This window comes from Dendropsophus ebraccatus, chromosome 2 (assembly GCF_027789765.1).
Source record: "Dendropsophus ebraccatus isolate aDenEbr1 chromosome 2, aDenEbr1.pat, whole genome shotgun sequence".
Classification (NCBI taxonomy): Eukaryota; Metazoa; Chordata; class Amphibia; order Anura; family Hylidae; genus Dendropsophus; species Dendropsophus ebraccatus.
Window position 1 is genome coordinate 209737757 of NC_091455.1, and position 23033 is coordinate 209760789.

General features: G+C 41.8%; 1 protein-coding gene across 1 annotated transcript in view; it reads right to left on the reverse strand.

Moving 5' to 3' along the window:
- Positions 1 to 773: 773 nt before the first annotated feature.
- The window catches only part of NXPH1 (neurexophilin 1), a 233497-nt gene continuing 211237 nt past the window's right edge, over positions 774 to 23033 (reverse strand). Inside the window, exon 2 of the mRNA XM_069960613.1 lies at positions 774 to 1792. Coding sequence (XP_069816714.1) covers positions 1031 to 1792 — 762 coding nt within the window. The 3' untranslated portion in view covers positions 774 to 1030. The remainder of the gene's footprint in view (positions 1793 to 23033) is intronic.

The window sequence follows — 23033 nt, forward strand, 5'->3', positions numbered from 1 at the left end:
ACAGTATATCAGACAACGCTTTCACCTTTTTAAATTCAATGTTATGTATTTTATTTTTTATATACAATTCACCTTTTTTTTTTTTTTCTCGTCCAGAAATAAAATATCTAAATGCATACAGACTTCAATGTTGTATATGTTTCGCTTTCGACAATACTTAGCAGAATAAATGCTTTATACATAATTATGTCCTCTCGTATTAATGAAGTTTACAGCTAAGTCGATAAACATGGAATCCTCAAGTCCTCTGATTGTAATTTAACCAATAACAAGCGGAGACATTTACTAGTTATATTAAGAAGCTGCTCAAGGAAACACTGGTTAAACTATATACAATACAAACCATTCATACAAATGTAGACTAGGATATTTAAGTATACAATATACTGTAAGAAAGATTTCCACCATTCACAACTTACACAAGGTTTTCTCAGCTCAGCCTCGGAGATTCGGGGGAAGGGAACATGACACATTCCGGTATAACATGTAAATTGTAAATGGATTTCCATCTTTACTTATGATGGGCTCCAATTGACTCCATTCACCAACATCAATGTGCCTTTATTTGTTGTGTTCTGTTCGGTAGGGCGCTAGGATTACCTGAACCATTTATCTCGATGGTACACACCTAAATTTAGTCTAACTCTAGAATAAGTAATACTTCCTGGGATAAAGTTGCCAGAGGGTGCACTTTTCTGTATGGCTAATCCTTTTTGGTTCCATGTAAATCTTTTTTATTATATATTCGACGCTTGTTGAGTGTCTGTTTGTGTGTGTGTGTGTTTTCATCATATCCACAGTGAATTACACCTAGTAAATGGAATACAGAGCGATCGGGGAAGGTCAAATGCATCTGATAAATTTCCAATATAAAAGTTTATCTCTTTCTTGTTTATATATATATATTTTTTGTTTCATCATTTGTTATATAGACACATTCCAGGCAATTGATGGGACTTTCTTGGATACGGTTCCAGCCCAGTCACCTTTTTTGTTTTCCTTAGAGGTAAGTCTTGCATACATGTTATTGTCAACCAGAAGGGAAGTAGGGCGTGTCACTGTGATAGTTGTAATCGGGACACACCTTTTGTACTAGTTTATAATCTGTACTATAAAATGATATATAAATACAGATCACTTTGAAAGGCTTGGAGCATAACCAGGATACATGACTTTGGGTCTGCTCCTGGTAGCATGTTTTTGAAGGGTCATAGTTGCAAAGAGTGTTCTTGGTAGCCTTGTCGACCTTTTCATATTCGATACGACAATTGAAGGACTTGGAATCTTTAGCGTCGATCACCGTTTGCTGAGCCAAGTCGAATTCCACAATTTTGGTAGGAGGGACCAAGCTCACGGACACATTTCCTTGACCGGTAGAGTTGTGCCGAAAGTAGACACTGAAGGTTCCATTGCCATGGTCCACAATTTTCCCTGTTATCAACAAATTTAACTTTACAGTTTTGATGTTGGAATGGAAATCCCCCCAGCCAAACATTTTCTTAAACTTCCCTGTCTTGACGATAGGCCGCCTTTTGGACCTGGAACGCGGCCCCTGAAGATCTGTTGAGTTCCTCAGCCATTCCCAGAGTTCTTGCTCTGTGTACGGCTCTGGCGTATCATATCTCATATCCAAGGAAGTTTGGTTTTCTTTACCTCGAAAAGTCTGTGATAGGAGTCGACTGATAGACAAGTCTTTGTTACTTTCTGTCCATATATGCTTAAGTGTGGATATGGAGCCTCCTGATTTTAAACTTCCAAGTTTCCCACCACCTGTTATATTTGCACATATCACCTGAGGAGAGAAAATGAAAAAAAAAATTTATGAAAAATTTTATACAGGATATTGCGACAATAAAAGAACATGTTATATGTGAAACTTTAGGTCTAGAGATGAGCGAACCTGGAGCATGCTCGAGTCGATCCGAACTTTTGGCATTTGATTAGCGGTGGCTGCTGAAGTTGGATAAAGCCCTAAGGCTATTTGGAAAACATGGATATAGTCATTGGCTGTATCCATGTTTTCCAGACAACCTTAGAGCTTTATCCAAGTTCAGCAGCCCCAGCTAATCAAATGCCGATCATTCGGGTTTGGATCGACTCGAACCCGAACCCGGTTCGCTCATCTCTATTTAGGTCCAATTACTTATCACGTTGTACCTTTATATTATTCCATGATCAAGGGATCCCCGGGGGGGGGGGGGGGGTATGGGAACACTTTCTTAGTGTTCTAGTATCCCGAGAAGTCCATTGTCTCACTCTAGGCTTCCCTGGAAAGCGGAAAGACTTTTACGAGACTAAATGAATCCATGAATAAATCTCTAATAATTGTAAATTCTTCAAGCTTTTCTTATGTAGTGCTGAGACCCCAATAAATTGCTAAAATGCTTTACCCATTGTTTCTGATCAATTCTCTAGACTTTCTCTATACCACACTCGCATTGCCCAGGGGCATCCACTATTTTTGGGACTCTACCACTTTCTTGTTTGACGTTTCACACGGAGCACTCCAATCCGTGCACTGTTACACCGTACTTTCCAACACAATTTTTGTTGGAAAAAACCTTGGAAACGGGATAAAAAAGGAATGGGGTTTTGAGGCCATCACAACTGATGAAAATGAAGATCTCTTTGGCTTTGACCAGATGGAGTCTCACCATTGGTGCCTCAGGTTTGTTATTGGATCTCAAAGCTGAAGCATGAACTTTGTTCTCGTGATCCTTGGGTCTCATTCACATGATCCGTGCCACGGTCTGTGCCATGATGACCGGACGAGGATCATGGCACGGATCCCCTAGCAGTGCAGCCCCCACCCCTGCTGCCAGACAGCAGAAATGACAGGAGTGCATAATGTGCGCTCCCGTCATCGCATCTGACAACTACTGACCTACTCCCCCAGTGCCGGACACAGGCTTACACACGCTCACCGGAAGTGTTGTGGACCATGCTGGTTTGTGCTGGCATCGGGAGAAGAAGGCAGCGAAATCCACGCCACTTCGGGTGAACATGGCACGGGGGATAGGTGAGTAGTTGTCAGATGCTATTATGCACATTATGCGCTTCTGTCCTCTCTGCTGCCGGGCAATATGGGGGGATCGGTGTTGCGATCTACACTAAGACATGCCCTATTTTTTTGTGGTGCAGATCGCGGTGGGGGTTGTGGCATGGATCGTGTGAAAGGCTGCATTCACTTGAATGGCTCCTAAAATTGTCCATGGTCGTGGATCCACGACCATGGACAATTTTTCGGGTGTGTGAATGCAGCCTTAGGATTTCTAGCAGTCGGACCCACCCAGTCATGAGCATGATGATCTTTTTAGCTTTTACCAGACTCAGCACCATAATACTAACACTGCCTCATGAAGATGGTGGCTCTACGTCTAGTGAAAGAGGGTCTAGTATGGCTCCAGCTTGATGGCCTGTCCTAGTCACAGGTCATCCATTACCGACCCAGGTAGCTCTCCATTAATGTTACGAGATTACTTTGTGACTATCCTCTCGTAGGACACCGGAATCAGCTCCATGGAGAAATCTGACTTTCTTCTAAAATATGAATGTTTCTTAGATGAACCGCGAATCAAAAAAATGGAAGAATCTATTATGAGTCTGACAGACCTATATTTTAAGAAACTGCCAGCCAACAGTGAAGAAATTGCTGTGTCTTCAGAGCATTGGGACCACTTTGATGCACTGCGCATAAAAAGAGCTTTACTTCCCAGACTCCTTCTTGGTGTCTTATCCTTTATGAAGGGATTTGCAAAGTAATCTCTTATAATGGGGCTTAATGCAATACAAATGTAAGAAGACTCTGGCAGCTCTGAGGACGGGAACGGTGTGCGGTACAAATGAACAATTTGGATGAGGAGAAGGAGGATATCGGAGACATGAGGCAAATAAAGAGCGGACCCCGGTAATCACCGCTCATAAGAACATCAATTACCACTCTCATTAGTTTGTGTATTCTTAGTAAGGAAACGGGGCTCCGCGCAAATTACACGAGGATGATGTCAGGACTGTATCCACCCTGTAAGGAAGCCAAATACTAGGGGGATGTGTGGGGGAACCAGACCCTACAGCCTGAGGACCCCAAAAGCTCCTCAGCCACAGAAGAAGGTACCAGTATTATAAACAGCGCTTGCTAAATCGGGAGTCCTGTAGGATATTCTGCATCAAGGACCAGGAGCTTAAAGGGGTACTCTGGAGAGTAACTTTTTTTGTACATTTAATAAATTTATATTCCTTAGAAATAGAACAACTAAAATAACCGAAATATATATATATTTTTTACATTTTTTATTTATCTAATATTATACGTTAATTGGCAGCAATAAGGGCAGACAAGGGCCTCTCTGCTGCTCCTAGTGTTCATGTTGGCAACTGCAGGGTTAATGCAGAAGAATTACATTTACTGGGTGGGGGATATAGGAGTGGGGGAGTCTCAACCAGGGCATGGACACAAAGGTTGGTGGCAGCAGAAAGGCCTGTGGCCCCCTTACTGCTACCACTGAACATATAATAGTATTTAAGTAAAATATTTAGACAACTTTGTATGGGTTTGATTAAATCAAATACAGGATGTAACTCAGGATCAGTACAGGATCAATAATGTAATGTATGTATACAGTGACCCCACCAGCAGAATAGTGAGTGCAGCTCTGGGGTATAATACAGGATGTAACTGGAGATCAGTACAGGATCAGTAATGTAATGTATGTACACAGTGACCCCACCAGCAGAATAGTGACTGCAGCTCTGGAGTACGATACAGGATGTAATTCAGGATCAGTAATGTAATGTATGTACACAGTGACCCCACCAGCAGAATAGTGAGTGCAGCTCTGGAGTATAATACAGGATGTAACTCAGGATCAGTAATGTAATGTATGTACACAGTGACCCCACAGCAGAATAGTGAGTGCAGCTCTGGAGTATATGTCATACTTATTCCTAAGTTTGTAAATACATGATAACGATATGTAAAGGTTTAATCTGTGAACCATAGATTTATTTGTCCATAAATCTAAAACCAGAAACTTTTTTTTTTCTTTTTCCTTACAAACACCACATCACAGTATCGGATACTTCTATCATCTCCTTCGCTATTTATCAATTTCCCGAGTCAGATGAAAAATGACTTTTCAGAAATGCCATATCCCTGGCAGGGAGCTCTACCTGAGTACAATTTATCAATGCTTCATTGGAAATAAGAAATCTATTTTGGAAGGTGTGGGATTGATGTACGAGCGCGGCCGTCTCATTGCGGCACTTTACTCCTCATGTTCTGCCAGTCTAATAGCTTCAGTCAATTCTCTGGCAACTGTTGACTTCATTAGGTTTGTTCTATGAGTGCGAGTCTGTCTGCGGAGATAACTGGCATGGTGGACGGGGCATCCAGCGCCACTGCTGAGAGGATTTACTTAAGTATATTTATCTTTCTTAGGATTATTTCTTAAGTCATTGTAAAGATATATTCACTTAAGAGAAAGCTGGATAGACAATATCCCCATTTTAATGCGATTGCATGAAGTTTAAAGGGGTAGGTAGACTTCTGCAACCAATGCGGAGGCTGACGTTTAGATTACATATCTCCTACTGTTTTGTGTTTACAGCTCCGCTGCAGGTCTATGCGTCTCCATGGTTACAGACTACGAACAAACCCTGTGTGTAGACATGAGCTAATTGAACTTCATAAACCGAGAATATTCTTATGAACTTTGAAAAAAAATTGGTTAGTTTGTAACCAGCTCGTAAAGATGGCGAACGCACAATTTACAGGAGAAGTCCGAGGTCTCAAATATATTTGCAAACAGCCAGGGGGAAGGTGGCTGAATATAACAACAGACACTTACCTCCCCGGCTCCAGTACTGGGGTCCGCTGCCCCAATCCGTTTTCTGGTCTAAGCGGGGACCCGGGACGTGACATGTCAGTCCCCCTCAGCCAGTCAACGGCCAGGGTGGGAGTGGTTGAGCAGGGCTGAAACGTCACATCCCAGATCTACAGTCAGACCAGGAAGCGTCCGGGGCACTGGGAACCAGAACAGCGGACAGCAGACCCCAGCACTGGACAGCAGACCCCCCCTATAGAGGATAACTAGTTCCTGGTGGGAGGGTCTTCTTTAGTGGATGGTGGTGAGAGAAAGAGACAGAAAAGAACTAGAGTTCCTGCTGAAGCCTATACATAGGCCTGACCTGAGGGTCGGGGTCTTTGTCAAGAACCACTGATCACAGATTCTCCAGAGAGACTTTCTAGTAACAAGTATGCAGTGCTAAACCCAATCCAAACAACAAGGGATTAGTCCGCAGTGGAGCAAAGTGCAAGCAAGCCGACGGACTCCACTGATTCCTGTTCAACCTTCTCGGGAAACCTCGAGGGGTTAGCAACACCCAGTTATTCAACTCTGGGACTCGTACTACCAGACCTAACACTCCGTGGGCCCTTCTGGCATGAGGCAGACTGTTTTTTTCTTCTTCTCAAACCTAACTGTGAGTCTGAGATTCTTCAACCAAGTTACATACACAGTACAAGTTGCCTTGGCAGAGTTCTGTACTTATTAGACAAGGCCCCAAAACAGCCTACACCTACATCCTACACTACAAGCACACAAGCCAAGTCTTCTTTCAAAGCAAAGGACATTTTCTAATTTTTGTGATTATCTTTTGCGCATTTCACTCCTTAGGCTAAGTTCACACTGCGTATGAGTCCGGCCGTAGTGCGAACTGCGAATATACGCATGTAGTTTTGAGGTTGATGCGTTCGCTTGAAAGTATACGATATACGACCGCACAATGCACACTACGTATGAGCTTATGGCCGGATTGTATACGGCGCCGTGAAAAATGAACAAGACCATTGTTTGAGGACGGAAATGTTCCAACTCACGGCCGTGGATTTCCATGCGGTCCCGTACGGATTGAACTTGATTTTTCAATCCAAAAGGTTCTGTGTGTTTTATTGGGCTGTGCGAAGATTTCCAAGTAAATGACCTGTTTCAGATCGCTTCGAAACAAGCTAGGGAAGCATAACTGTACTACGGGCGTATGTTCGCGGTTCGTACGCATCCGGCTGCATGTCTATTTTTCCCACGCCCGTAGTTTCAGCCGCACATGTACGGCGGCGTACGAAATGTGGCCGGACTCATACGCAGCGTGAACATAGCCTTAAGCTGTATTGCACTGAAGATCTGATCAGTAAAGTATTCTTTTGTCCTGTTCTGTATATTATTTAAGGGGATTAAGAAATTTTTTGATTTTTCCAAACCAAACCCAAATTTTTGCCGCATCGGGTAAACCAGCCGCACCGAACTTTTAAAAGGTTCACTTATCTCTATGTGTAGCCTCATTATCCTTTAGAAACAATGTCTTGTCATTAAGGCCTTTCCAGCACTTCACATCAATGTACATTAGATGTTAGAGTCGGGTGCACAATGTTTTGGGGTTTTTTTGTTTGTTTTTTTACACATAAAAATATAATATTTTTGGAATATACAATATGGTTCAGCAAGTGTTCAGTAAAGAAGACTTACTTCTAACTGCTGGGGGATGATTAACACAATATACCACTATAGATGGCACGTGGATGAGGAAGGGGTAACTGATACACTTGGTTTGCAAGGTCTTGATTTACCTTTAAGGAACGTCGTGAATCATGGTTAGCAGGCAGACTGTCTCAGATCTTGCAGGTGCACAGCCCAGGCAGTACATTACACATGCTAAGTCCCCCCACCACCACCACCACCCCTTGCCGTAATTTGTCTTGCTCTGCCTATTACTAGAGACAGATTTCCCCTGACAACAGGCAGAAGACAGCAGATTGCAAAGGGGGACACCTAGTGGCCAAAGCTTTAGTGTTATTTGTGTAGGGTAAGAAATCATTTCTAGTGCCCATTTATCTCTGTAAATTTACCAGCAAACATTTGTAGATTGTCCCTAATAGATCATAGAGATTCTTAACAGAGTTATTCCTCTCCAAACCCCACTCTATATGCCAGAACAGAGTAACCTACAAAAATTGGCTTCTATTCTTAAAGGCATTAGAAAAACATGGCCAGTTTCTTCCAGAGACAGCACCACTCTTGTCTCCAGTTTGCATCTCAGTTCCATTGAAGTGAATGAAGCTTAGTTACAAATCACAGCTAAACTGGAGACAAGAGCAGTGCTGTCTCTGGAAGAAAGCAGCCATGTTTTTCTAACACTGGATAACCCCTTTGGTGGGGCCTAGTTCTCCATTTTACAAAATCCCTTTGAAATTTAGCAAAAGCTTGATGAACAGGAAAGGGCCAAAATTTAAAGGTTTTTTCTTTTTAATTTAAAGGGACATGGTCTATATAATGTCTTCTAAGGCAGAAACCTTCAAACAGCTATATATCCTGTAGCCCTTCAAACCTATTTTCTGGATAAAATACGTGACCCTTATCTATTCCCTTCACTGATTTGGCCAGTGGCATCTTAAAGGCGTGAAGTAGGAGATGCCAGACATCAAAGGGAACCGACTTCTTATACCAATATATTCCACTCTGGTAATTGACGCTTGATGCAAGTAGGAGACAGGTGACTCTCCAGCAGCGACTAAGAACAGCGCTCCCCGGGTAATCGTGCGGAGCCCGCCGGCCATAGCTCTGCTTATTGTACAGTCACTTCTTACTATTCTATCAGGTCTTAATGCGTGGGGATGGCCTTGTGTATCTATCAGCGGTGATCACTGTGCTTGTTAGCCAAATAGGAAACCTAGAGATCTGGACGTATAAAATTTCATTTGAAGTTTAAATTTAAAGTGTAACTGTCATATAAATGTCACTTTCAGAAATCAATAGTGCAAGCGATTATAAGAAACTCTGTAATAGGTTTTATTAAGCAAAAGAGTTTCCTTCTGTAGTCACAAAGCTGTTTTCCTACCTCCCCTCTACAGGATTTCTGTGTCTATTATGGTCTATGGAGAGGGGAGGGGTCACGGGGGGATGAGTAAGCACAAAGAGGAGAAAAGGTAGCCCTGCACAGCACAACATCCTGCAATCTTCTCTTACCAAGCTCCTAGACTAGCACTGACCTTTCTGACCTGTAAGATTTCTGTGCCCAGTCTCCAAACTGTACAGCTGCTTCTCTTCTCTTCCTGCTCACTCATCCCTCTCTACCTCTCCCCTCTCCATAGGTTATAATGGACACAGAAAGCCCATCTTCACTTTTCTCCTCTGTAATAAAGACTGCTGTGCCTGATAATGAGCAGATAAGAAGCGAGGGGGGGAGGGGAGGCAAAGGCTAACTGCTTTTTAGGTACAGAAATAGGCTTTTTTGCCTAATAAAACCTATTACAGGGTTTCTAAAAATTACTTTTACACTTGATTTCTGCAAAAAAAAATTTTTTAATGACAGCTACACTTTAAAAATCTGGACTGTTCGTGTTGAAGCCGACCAGGAAAATTAAGCATATGGAGACTGTAACATTGAGCATCTCTGATATGATGAAAAGGTGAGAATAAACTGCAGATGCTGGAAGAAATTTTTTCTTTCAAATCATCTGATTTCAGAAAGTTATCTTGCATTTAAAAATCTCCAGTCTTCTGGTACTTATCAGCTGCTGTATGTCCTGCAGGAAGTGGTGTATTCTTTCCAGTCTGACACAGTCCTCTCTGCTGCCACCTCTGTCCATGTCAGGAACTGTCCAGAGCAGCAGAGGTTTTCTATGGGGATTTGCTGCTGCTTTGGACAGTTCCTGACATGGACAGAGATGGCAGCAGAGAGCAGTGTGTCAGAATGAAAAGAATACACCACTTCCTGCTGATAAGTACAGGAAGACTGGAGATTTTTAAATAGAAGTAAATTGCAAATCTCTATAACTTTTTGACGCCTGTGGATTTGAAAGAAATAAAAAGTTGCAGGAGTAACCCTTTAAGCAACAAAATGGTATTCTAGGCTGTTTCCCTTTAATAATAGTGAGTTATTAAGTGACATCACTGCATCGCTGTGATGTCATCCCTTTTCAGACTTCCTGTTCTAAGTAAAAATGTAACAAAACTGAAATTGTTGTTTGACTGTTTTCTAAATAGACACTTAGATTCACATGCAGTTCTATGGGAAGTATCATGTGTGCCACGCTGAGCTCTGCTCCATCTACTTCTCCCTTAGTATCTGTCTGTGGGTTGTAGAAGGAGTTTCCATTGTCTCCCGCCTCTTGGTGCTTCTCACGCTTGGTTGCAGCGATGCCAGGAGAAGCCTCTTTAGAGCCCATCTCATTTGTGTATTCATTGGTGAACGGCTGATGTAACATTTAGATGACACAACGGTTCTGATTACATTTGCATGCGTTATAGATGCATCTGGTGGAAGCGGGTCCGAGCGGGGCGGGCGGCACCTTCTCTGCCGGCGTGTGCGGAGGAAGACGGTGGGGGGGGGGGGAGCAGAGCGGCGGCTCCTTCCCTCCCAGCACACAGACGCCTTTGTCATCTGATTTAGGAAGCAAATTCTGTAATGATTTAATGATTAAGCAAAGTGAATATGAAGGCGGCCGGGATCAGCCACACAACCCCCGGGACATCTATCTATCTATCTATCTATCTATCTATCTATCTATCTATCTATCTCCTATCTATCTATCTATCTATCTATCTATCTATCTATCTATCTATCTATCTCCTATCTATCTATCTATCTATCTCCTATCTATCTATCTCCTATCTATCTATCTATTATCTATCTATCTATCTATCTCCTATCTATCTATCTATCTATCTATCTATCTCCTATCTATCTATCTATCTATCTATCTATCTATCTCCTATCTATCTATCTATCTATCTATCTATCTATCTATCTATCTATCTATCATCTATCTATCTCCTATCTATCTATCTCCTATCTATCTATCTATCTCCTATCTATCTATCTATCTATTATCTATCTCCTATCTATCTATCTATCTATCTATCTATCTATCTCCTATCTATCTATCTATCTATCTATCTATCTATCTATCTATCTATCTCCTATCTATCTATCTATCTATCTCCTATCTATCTATCTATCTATCTATCTAGACCCACCCCAGACTGTTGTTACCACCACACACAGAAAGAGAGAATAGCCCTTGTGCACAGAGATGTGTAGGTGCAGGTGCTGAAAGAGTAGACCAGAGTCCAGTGCGTTTTGGTAAAAATTTTATACTTTACTTTGAATCAATGTAATGCAAGAACAGTGCACGTAGTATCAGTGCAGTACAGTGGAACGGATCTTGAAGAAGACTTAGGTACAAGTAGCTGAGGTTGAACACCGGTGCTTTCAGTAAAAAGGTGCTTTGTAGTAGAGAGAGGGTGGGAAGAGGGAGGAGTTGCCAGAGAGTCCCTGCCCAATGAAGTAAGTGTGCTCTGCAGCAACAGGTGAAGTACAGAAGGGGTGAAAAAGAATACTTATACTCACTGATGACATGCTGACTCAGAACCCATTATGTCCTCTAGTTGTGGGCTACCTATCCTAGGTGGGTAGTACGAGCCCCAGTTGACAGTTATCTGGGTGTTGCAGATTCCCAGGATTACCCAGTTGCCCTGCACTGCACAGTAGGATACATAGACCTTTCTCACGGTAGCTTTGTCCCACTGGGGTCAGTTCCTATTGTTTCATGTAACTGCTCTGCATGTATTAGAAATGTTCCTGGCAAGGTCTTCCCTGTTTGACTTCTCTCCCCTTTTTAGAGCTTAGCAGTGCATAGCTATCTTAGGGTTTAGTAGGAGAACTTTGTAACTCAGCTGCTTCTCACATCCGTCCACTTGGACCTCCAGCAGCTAACTCCCTGATAGGGGACCTGTCTAAAGCCAGGCCCCGGCTTATTTACAGCAGAGAATCCTTTGTTTGTCTCCTCTCACACTGAAGACTAAGGACTCCTTACTTTCTGCCACCAAAAACTAACTCCTCCTTCAGGGGCTGTGTTAACCCTCCTGTGAGTGGTGAAGCTGAGTTTGTGCAAGAGAGAGAGGAGATGGGATAGGACAGAGAAGAACTGGCACCTTTGACTGGTTAATACTCAACATGTGACACAAAACAATTTAACCCTTCTGCTCCTTCAGCTGTGCCTAGTATAAGACAAGACAGTAGTGACACCTAGTAGGGAGAACACATATTATCTATCTATCTATCTATCTATCTATCTATCTATCTATCTATCTATCTATCTATCTATATATCTATCTGTCATGTATCTATTTATTATCTATCTATTTATACATATCTATTATCTATCTATCTCCTATCTATCTATCTATCTATCTATCTATCTATCTATCTATCTATCTATCTATCTATCTATCTTTCTCCTGTAGATAATAGATAGACAGATAGATAGATACATACATACATACATATTACATATCTGTCTGTCTTTTCATCCATCGATCTATATCAGATATGACTGCAGTCCTATGTAAGTTTTATATCAGTACACTTATCTTATGATTCTGTATTCTCCTGCTAAGCCGTAAACTCAGCTCTGCTACATCTGAAAACCTTGACATAAAGTTTTATTTGCTTTTTCTTTTCGGATACACAGTTCACTATAGGAAATTAATATCCCGGTAACAGATGTTGGAGGTGATGTATCTCTCCAGTAGCAGAACCTGAGCCGCTGCACCTTGACTCCAGAGCACTGCTTTATATGCGCTATGAAGAACGGCGCACGTCCACCCAGGATAAAATATCGTACTGGGAAGAGGCTGAACATATGGCGTCTCTGGCGTCCACACAACTGGATTCTCAATCAGTAGAGTAATACGGCTCTATCTATCCGTCCGTCCATTTATCTATCTATTATCTATCTATCTATCTATTCCAACAGATATATCTCGGCACTCCCGGAGTGTCGGGATATATCTGTTGGGCTGGAATCCATGTGGTCTGTGTGGACATTCCCTTGCACCCGTTGTTCTAGGAAGTGCGGCTGAATATTAACTATCTATCTATCTATCTATCTATCTATCTCCTATCTATCTATCTCCTATCTATCTATCTCCTATCTATCTATCTATCTATCTATCCTGGTTTCTGAGATAAAACACACCCTGCTGGTTCGCTTCCCCTAATAGCTTGTATCTCTAGCCATCTTTCCATCCGTCCCTCCCAGGATGCATTGCAGCGTTACATTACTAGAAGTTGGGCCGTTATCTCTCATCAATCATCTCTCCCCCACGCCAGGCACGTATCCCTCTCACTTCTTCTTTTACAATTTAATTCTGAATGTTCCTCTTATTACTTGATTTAGCACATCTAATCAGATTAATTTACAAAATGTCATTTTTCAATCCCAGCCATCCAGACTGCGAATAAAAACGGACGTGAACCTGTCTCACCGAAATCAATTAAGTGATTAGATCTGACTTTCATTTTCTACCTGATTTAGTAATTAGCTGTCCATGAAAACTTTACATAGATTGAGACGTTCGTGAAGGAATACAGAGCCGCATCCCTTGTATACATGTATAGGGGGAGATTTATCAAACATGGTGTAAAGTGAAACTGGCTCAGTCGCCCCTAGCAACCAATCAGATTCCACCCTTCATTCCTCACAGACTCTTTGGAAGATGAAAGGTGGAATCTGATTGGTTGCTAGGGGCAACTGAGCCCGTTTCACTTTACACCATGTTTGATAAATCTCTCCCATAGGGTTTATGTCAGGATGTAGCAGCGCCCAACCTGTCCTCATAGGCCACATGATAGCATCCTGTCATCCTGTGACCTACACCAAGCCCTGCTGCTTAGTAATGGTACTTGGGGGGGGGGGTCCAGTTTCATTTATTTATTTTCCTTACTTTTTTGTTTGTTTGCTTTTTAATTGGTGAGGGGGTCCAATCCAACTACTAGGGAAACCCACCCAATGGTGGACGCTACCAACCAACTTACCAAGGGAACCTGTATACCTATTGTGGGAAAGTAACTACCTACTAGGGGCCATGTATTACCTTATGGTGGACCCGCAGTCCAAGCAGCCAAGTAAGCCCGGCATTACTACATTCCTAAATGGATCGCTACTCAGGTAAGACATGTTACTACACTCGTCTGTATGTCCAAAATAGATAAATAAACAGGCACTCACCCATCAACATGTGATCAATCATCAGCTAGAGGAAGTGTATTGAGTAACACGAAATGTGCGTCGCTGAGACCTGTTTGCCATTCTCCCTCCCCCTGCGTTTTTTTACTGTTTACTGTTAAGTTTTTGGAAGTAGAAGATCAAACGTTAAAGGGGTAAGTGCCTGTTTCTTTATCTAATGGTGGACTCTACCAACCTACCTACTAAGGGAACCTGTATACCTATTGTTGGAAAGTAACTACCTATTAGGGGCCATGTATTACCTAATGGAGGACCTACATACCTAATAGTAGGCACCTATCAACCTACTGGGAGAATCTGTCAACCTACTGGGTCATCTCACTACCTACTGCAGAAATCCAGAAAATGGGGGGACCTGTTTTCCTTTTGGGGTAACCTCCATGCCTACTGGGGGCACCTACCTACAGGATGACTTTACTAATTAATGAGGTAACATACCGATCTACCTACTGGTGATCCTATCTAATCCAGGCACCTACCACATTACTTAGATACTCCACCAACCTACTAGGACAACCCATCTATATAATGTGGGCACTTACCTGCTTACTGAAGGACGTATCTACCCAATTGAGATGCCTATCTACTGTATCTGCTTGGGGCATATATCTACCTATTAGAGGTCCTACCAAGTGATGGCACCTATCTACCTACTTCAGGCATATCCCTACCTACTAGAGGACCTACCCAATGGGGGCACCTACCTACCTACCTACTTGGGAATTCTAGCCACCTACTGCAGGTACCTTTCTACCTTTCTAGGGTTGCTGTCTGCCCACAGGGGGACTGGTCTACCTACTGGGGTAACAATCTATCTACTGGGTTAACTAAACAACCTATTGGGTGTACCTGTCTACTGAATTGGAGAATATATCTACCTAATGGGGGAAACTACCAACCTACTAGGGGGAACCAGTCTGCCCATTGGCCTATTCTTGGGATCTGTCTAAATTATGGGGAAACCTAATTAAAATCTTAAAGGAAATACCTAAATACTAGGGACAACCACCTACCCAATGAGGGATCTACCAACCTACTGGGGAAATGCCAAAGACAACATAAAAAAACTATATCAAACAACATGCTTGATTTCCATGAGGTGTTATTGTAGTAGTTATATTCTTGTACATAGGAGCAGTATTATAGTATTTATATTCCTGTATATAGGAGCTGTATTATAGTAGTTATATTCTTGTATATAGGAGCTGTATTATAGTAGTTATATTCTTGTATATGGGAGCAGTATTATAGTAGTTATATTCCTGTATATAGGAGCAGTATTATAGTAGTTATGGTTCAGGGAAGAAAAAGAGTGCTGCACCTCACACCTATGGCTGATACTAGTGCCGCTAGGCTAAATAAAAAATTTTGTGTATGAATTGATCAAGCCACACTGCCCCATGTACCTCGTGCCGGTATCTGATACACATGGGTCCCTACACTAAGTCCACACCGTGCCAGTCAGTGGCCACCAACCCCGCAGGCGCGCGCAGTCAGGGAACGGGGGCCATGGGACGGCCCTGCGACCCCCAAGCCACAGGACCAGACCCAAAAACACCACACCAGAACCCGGCCAGCACCGCCGGCGGAGAAGGTCGCCCCCAAACAGCACAAGTCTGGATGAGGTATTGCACTCACCATAGCTGCTACAGACAGAATGGGAAAAAACAGGAGGGATTAAAACCATGTGCACTCAGGTGTCTCCTGCTAATTGCGGTCATGTGGGTCTCACCAGGAGGAGGTCGCTGACCGACACGGTGTGGAGTTAGCGTAGGGACCCGTGTGGACCAGAGGACCTGCGCGGTGGTACACGGGGCAATATGGCTTGATCAATTCATATACAGACACTCTGGTGTTGATTTTTAATATAGGCCTAGCGGCATTAGTATCAGCCATAGATGGGATGTGCAGCCGTTCCTTTCTCTCCAGTTCGTGTTTTACAGTTCTCCCTCTCTGAACAGCTAGCACTCCTTTATAAGACCCACATGACCAAAATTAGCAGGATATGCCTGTGCTCACATGTCTGGACCTTATGTCTTCCCCATTCTGTGAGAGCAGCAATGGTAAGTGTAATACCATATCCATACTTGTGTCGTTTGGGGGCAGCCTTCCCCGCTGGTGGTGCTGGCTGGGTTTTGGTGGGGCTTTTTGGGTCTGGTCCTGTGACATTGGGGTTGCAGGGCCGTTCCATGGCCTCCCTTCCCTGCATGTGCACGCTTTGCGGGGTTGGCGGTCGCTGACCGACACGGTGTGGAGTTAGCGTGGGGACCCGTGTGGACCAGAGGACCTGCGCGGTGGTACACGGGGCAATATGGCTTGATCAATTCATATACAGACACTCTGGTGTTGATTTTTAATATGGGCCTAGCGGCATTAGTATCAGCCATAGATGGGATGTGCAGCCGTTCCATTCTCTCCAGTTCGTATTATAGTATTTATATTCCTGTATATAGGAGCAGTATTATAGTAGTTATATTCTTGTATATAGGAGCAGTATTATAGTAGTTATATTCCTGTATATAGGAGCAGTATTATAGTAGTTATATTCCTGTATATAGGAGCAGTATTATAGTAGTTATATTCCTGTATATAGGAGCAGTATTATAGTAGTTATATTCTTGTATATAGGAGCAGTATTATAGTAGTTATATTCCTGTATATAGGAGCAGTAATATAGTAGTTATATTCTTGTATATAGGAGCAGTATTATAGTAGTGATATTCCTGTATATAGGAGCAGTATTATAGTAGTTATATTCCTGTATATAGGAGCAGTATTATAGTAGTTATATTCCTGTATATAGGAGTAGTAATATAGTAGTTATATCCCTGTATATAGGAGCAGTATTATAGTAGTTATATTCTTGTATATAGGAGCAGTATTATAGTAGTTATATTCCTGTATATAGGAGCAGTATTATAGTAGTTATATTCCTGTATATAGGAGCAGTATTATAGTAGTTATATTCCTGTATATAGGAGCAGTATTATAGTAATTATATTCTTGTATATAGAAGCAGTATTATAGTAGTGATATTCCTGTATATAGGAGCAGTATTATAGTAGTTATATTCCTGTATATAGGAGCAGTATTATAGTAGTTATATTCCTGTATATAGGAGTAGTAATATAGTAGTTATATTCCTGTATATAGGAGCAGTATTATAGTAGGTATATTCTTGTATATAGGAGCAGTATTATAGTAGTTATATTCCTGTATATCGGAGCAGTATTATAGTAGTTATATTCCTGTATATAGGGGCAGTATTATAGTAGTTATATTCTTGTACATAGGAGCAGTATTATAGTAGTTATATTCCTGTATATAGGAGCAGTATTATAGTAGTTATATTCTTGTATATAGGAGCAGTATTATAGTAGTTATATTCCTGTATATAGGAGCAGTATTATAGTAGTTATATTCTTGTATATAGGAGCAGTATTATAGTAGTTATATTCCTGTATATAGGAGCAGTATTATAGTAGTTATATTCTTGTATATAGGAGCAGTATTATAGTAGTTATATTCTTGTATATAGGGAGCAGTATTATAGTAGTTATATTCCTGTATATAGGAGCAGTATTATAGTAGTTATATTCCTGTATATAGGGAGCAGTATTATAGTAGTTATATTCCTGTATATAGGAGCAGTATTATAGTAGTTATATTCCTGTATATAGGGGGCAGTATTATAGTAGTTATCCCAAAAAGGGAGACAAAGAAGCTTGCACTCACCAAAAAACTGCTGCGGTATAGATCCGTTTATTTCATCTTCATAGACGAGAATGGGGAGGGGAAGTGAAGGCAGGGGCGTCCGATGGCTACAGCCGTTTCACGTGACTAATCACGCCTCTTCTGGCCTGGGGACGTCACTGCTATAGGGGAGGGTGCTTAAATAGGTGAACAACCAATACAAAACTTGTGTGAAAAAAACTATTAAAAACATGATTTAAATAATCAAAGAAAAGACCCGAAGTCGTTTCTTTCATTGAGACCTGCAGGCCCTACGGCATTCAGCCGACTGATCCAAATAGTCTCTCTTTGCAGGAGTCGCTGATGACGATCACCTCCTTCCTTTAGCGGGTGTACTTTTTCTAAACCCACGTAGCGGAGAACTCTCGTATCGCCTCCATGCATCTCCCTCACGTGGGCAATCAATCTGGGAACACCCTTTCCAGATCTCACAGAGTAACAGTGTTCCTTGTACCTAATGCACATTGCCCGTTTTGTCTTTCCAACATAAAACCGTCCACATTGACATACAATTGCATAAACAATGAAGGTGCTTTTACATGTGATTAATTCTCTAATGTAGCACTCAACACCATTGATTCTAATGTAAGCCACTTGGAGCATCTGATTACAATATGCACATTGTCCGCATTTTTTGTTCCCTGCAATACATTGACTACTGAGCCAGTTTTTATTGGCAGTAGGTAAACTAGGGGAGTTCTTTTTTTTCTTTAGTATGTCTCCTAGGGTGTTGTTTTTACGATGTGTGATTAAAGGTTTTAAAACCGCAACATTCTTCAGATCGGGGTCAGACTCTAGATAGTGCCAGTGGCGTTTAATGCTTTCTCTAATGCAATTATTCATTGCTGTATTTTGAAATGAGAAAGCAAATCTCTTTTGTGTATTTTTACATTTTTTATTTTTATATTGTAATAGTTGGGTTCTGTTTTGTTGTTGGACTTTCTCTCTGGCTTTTTGTATTATATCTGTGGGGTACTTTCTGTCTTCTAATCTAAGAGCTAATTCCTGTGCTTGTTTGTTAAATAAGTCTTCAGTATTATTGATTCTTTTTAATCTCAACATTTGGCTATAGGGGATGCTGTTTTTCGTTTGTTTTGGGTGTGAACTGTCGTAGTGTAAAATGGAGTTGGTTGCTTGAGGTTTGCGGTATACAGAGGTTATTATTTCATCGTTTACTATCTGAACCATGACATCTAGGAATTCTAACTGTTTATTGCCGAACTTACTAGTAAACATCATGTTAACTCCATTTGTTTCATTAAGATAAAGCACAAAGTCATTAAATTGTACTTCTGTCCCTCCCCAAATAATAAAAATATCATCCACGTAACGAAAAAAACTTTTTATGTAACCAATAAATGGGTTGGAAGTAGAAAAAATAATCTGTGTCTCCAAGTAAGCCAAAAATAAATTAGCATAGGTGCATGATACGGGCGTGCCCATCGCGGTGCCGACTGCCTGCCCGTACCATGCACCCTCAAATGTAAAAAAATTGTTAGTAAGGATAAACAAAAGCCCTTCTTTAACAAAACGTCTAATAGTGGGGGGATGATTCGTAATCTCCAGGATCTTGTCGACCGCCTCTACACCCGCATCGTGAGGGATGCGGGTGTAGAGGCTCTCGACATCGATCGAGGCAAGAGCACAGTCAGAGGAGAGGTGAATCTCATTAAGAGCAAGTAAGAAATCAGTAGAGTCTTTTAAATAGGTAACAAACCCGTCTAGTAGAGGGCGAAGTAGCCAGTCTAGGTACTGAGAGACACCTTCCGTGACAGAACCAATCGCCGAAACGATTGGTCGTCCGGGGGGTCTCTCAGTACTCTTATGGACTTTGGGCAAAAAGTACCATTTTGGTGCTCTAGGATTATCAGTTAAAAGCTTCTCAGCTATTTTCTCTGTTAAAGCTCCTTCTCTAACATGCGTGTTGAGCAAGGTTCTAAGTTTTTCTGTTACCCTTTTTGTAGGATCTTGACATACTAATTTATATACAGACTGGTTGTCTAACTGTCTATGTGCCTCGTATTTATAATAGCTAGAGGAGAGAACCACTGTGGCGCCCCCCTTATCAGCTCTGGTTATAGTGAGATCAGGTCTTTTTCTCAGCCAGTTAATGGCTTTCTGTTCTTTCTTAGAGAGATTATCAGGACTTTTGGGGTATATGAGGGCATGTACATCTTGTATGACAGCTTTAGAAAAGCAATCAACTGCCCCTCCTGGGGCAATAGGTGGAGTAAATGTAGAGGGTCTACCTCCTGTAAATGGAACATCATCTTGAGCAGTACTAACGGTACTAGATGTATTCTGATCCCAGTTAGTTAACATCTGTATACATTCATTTTCTTGTGCAGAAAATTCGCTGGAGACAAAAAAACCTATAGGGCCAATAGTGCACCTTTTGTTGACAGAATTATCATGCTTGTTAAACGATTTATTTACTGCAAAGAACTTATGTAAGTTAACTCTCCGTAAAGCTTTATGGAAGTCTATCTCAAAGGTTGATGCAGAAAAGTCCTCCACTATCCCAAAATTCAGACCCTTGGAGAGAACCTCCAGGCAGTCTGGTGGTAATTCTACCCCGGAAATGTTGAGGACATTATTATCAGTATTCAGTCTCTCCACGACACATGTTTGTATGGCCTCCTTCCTCGCCAGCCGCTCCTTCCTCTTTTTGCCACCCCTCCGGGTGCGTCTCCTAAAGGGGCTGCGGATGTGGAAGCCTGATTGGGATTTCTTGCAGGCCTCCCGGTGGAGGTTTCGTCTGAGAGACTGGTGTCTGAATCTGTTGTCCAGAATTCAGACGGCATCTTGCGTTTAGGTCTTGGACGCTTGGATCGCTTAGTGTGCCAGTCAAAAATGCGGTTAGCTTCATAATCACTTTTATCTCTGAGGAATTTATCCCTTTTTTTCTCTTTAATTTCAATTTGTAATAATAGCAGCTTCTTATCTAATTTTTTGTTAAATGTGGCAACGTATGTTTCTGAGGATCGGGTTTTGTGTTCACATGTAAAGCACCTTCATTGTTTATGCAATTGTATGTCAATGTGGACGGTTTTATGTTGGAAAGACAAAACGGGCAATGTGCATTAGGTACAAGGAACACTGTTACTCTGTGAGATCTGGAAAGGGTGTTCCCAGATTGATTGCCCATGTGAGGGAGATGCATGGAGGCGATACGAGAGTTCTCCGCTACGTGGGTTTAGAAAAAGTACACCCGCTGAAGGAAGGAGGTGATCGTCATCAGCGACTCCTGCAAAGAGAGACTATTTGGATCAGTCGGCTGAATGCCGTAGGGCCTGCAGGTCTCAACGAAAGAAACGACTTCGGGTCTTTTCTTTGATTATTTAAATCATGTTTTTAATAGTTTTTTTCACACAAGTTTTGTATTGGTTGTTCACCTATTTAAGCACCCTCCCCTATAGCAGTGACGTCCCCAGGCCAGAAGAGGCGTGATTAGTCACGTGAAACGGCTGTAGCCATCGGACGCCCCTGCCTTCACTTCCCCTCCCCATTCTCGTCTATGAAGATGAAATAAACGGATCTATACCGCAGCAGTTTTTTGGTGAGTGCAAGCTTCTTTGTCTCCCTTTTTGGAATACTATACACCCTGTTTAAGCACTGCACCCCTATGCTGCACACCGTTAGCCTTACATCCTCCTTGTATACGTCCTAGCTCATGGGCACGTATAATAAGTTACTGGACTTTGGTGCAAACTCAGAATTTCTCTCCCAGTTTTGATTATAGTAGTTATATTCTTGTATATAGGGGGCAGTATTATAGTAGTTATATTCTTGTGTATAGGAGTAGTATTATAGTAGTAATATTCCTGTATATAGGGGCAGTATTATAGTAGTTATGTATGCGGGAGAAATTCAAGCACTCACCGTTGTTATCTTCCAAGTCTTTATTACGTAGAGATCATAGCAGGGAGGGGATGGTGGATCAGTGAAGGTGCAGGCGCATCACCTGGGATAGCTATTTCGGGACTCCTCCCTTCCTCTAGCAGTATTATAGTAGTTATTCCGACAAGGGAGACAAAGAAGCTTGCACTCACCAGAAAACCGCTGCGGTATATGTCCGTGTATATTCTGGTGAGTGCAAGCTTCTTTGTCTCCCTTGTCGGATTATCTACATACTCTGTTCAAGCGTTGCACCCCTATGCTGCATACCGTTAGCCTTACATCCTCCATATATAAGTCCTAGCTCGTGGGTACGCATGATATGATATTGGACTTTGGTGCAAACTCAGACCTTCTCCTCCAGTTTTATTATAGTAGTTATATTACTGTATATAGGGAGCAGTATTATAGTAGTTATATTTTTGTATATAGGAGCATTATTATAGTAGTTATATTCTCGTGCATAGAAAGATGTATGATAGTAGTTTTATTTTTTAACCACAGATGGCAGTATTATTTTAGTAATATCTTAGTCAATAGGGGACAATATAGTGATTTCTATTCCGGCTATATGCTAGGTGGGTGTATCAATGCGAATTACTATCAATGCTAATATCCAATGTGACTTGAATTCCACTGTATGTCTAGATTACAATAGCCAGTAACCTAATAGTAGCGGAGAAAGATGAGCAGATTCATTGCCCTGCGCGTTTATCCCCAGCGCCAATCACGGGACTCATTTCTCAGGCTCCTAATATGCTCATTAACCTTTGCTGATGTTATGTGACTTTGACGTATTTGTCACTTTCTCGCTCCGAGCCGCCGTCACCACAGCGAACGCGGAGAGGATGGGAGCTCGATGATTGTAAAAGAAAAATGTAATCACTTATAGTGCAGAGTCCCTCAGCAATAGAACTCAATTTAATTTCAAGAGCAGATGATATTCATTGCTATCTGTTTGAACTTATGGAAAAAGATTTATGAGGAATCAGGGGGATAATTGATGCCTTGATTGATGTGCTACTTCTGCAAAAAGTGTCTGGGGGTTTGTCTGCCAGCCGTAAACTCCGAGCCCTGGAGCACAATACAGAAAATCATCGAAATTAAGATTTCAAATCTGTTAAATACCATCAGATCTTACAAGGATTTCTGGGGCGCCCTGTGATCTTACAGGAGTATTTCTCTATTCAGAATCAGCGCAGTCCCTTGAAGGGAAGCTTTAGTGAGAAACAAATAAAGTTTTACGCTGCGGGTGTTTACTTGGAGTCCTGAGATGACCCTAATATTTAGGTTCTAGTTA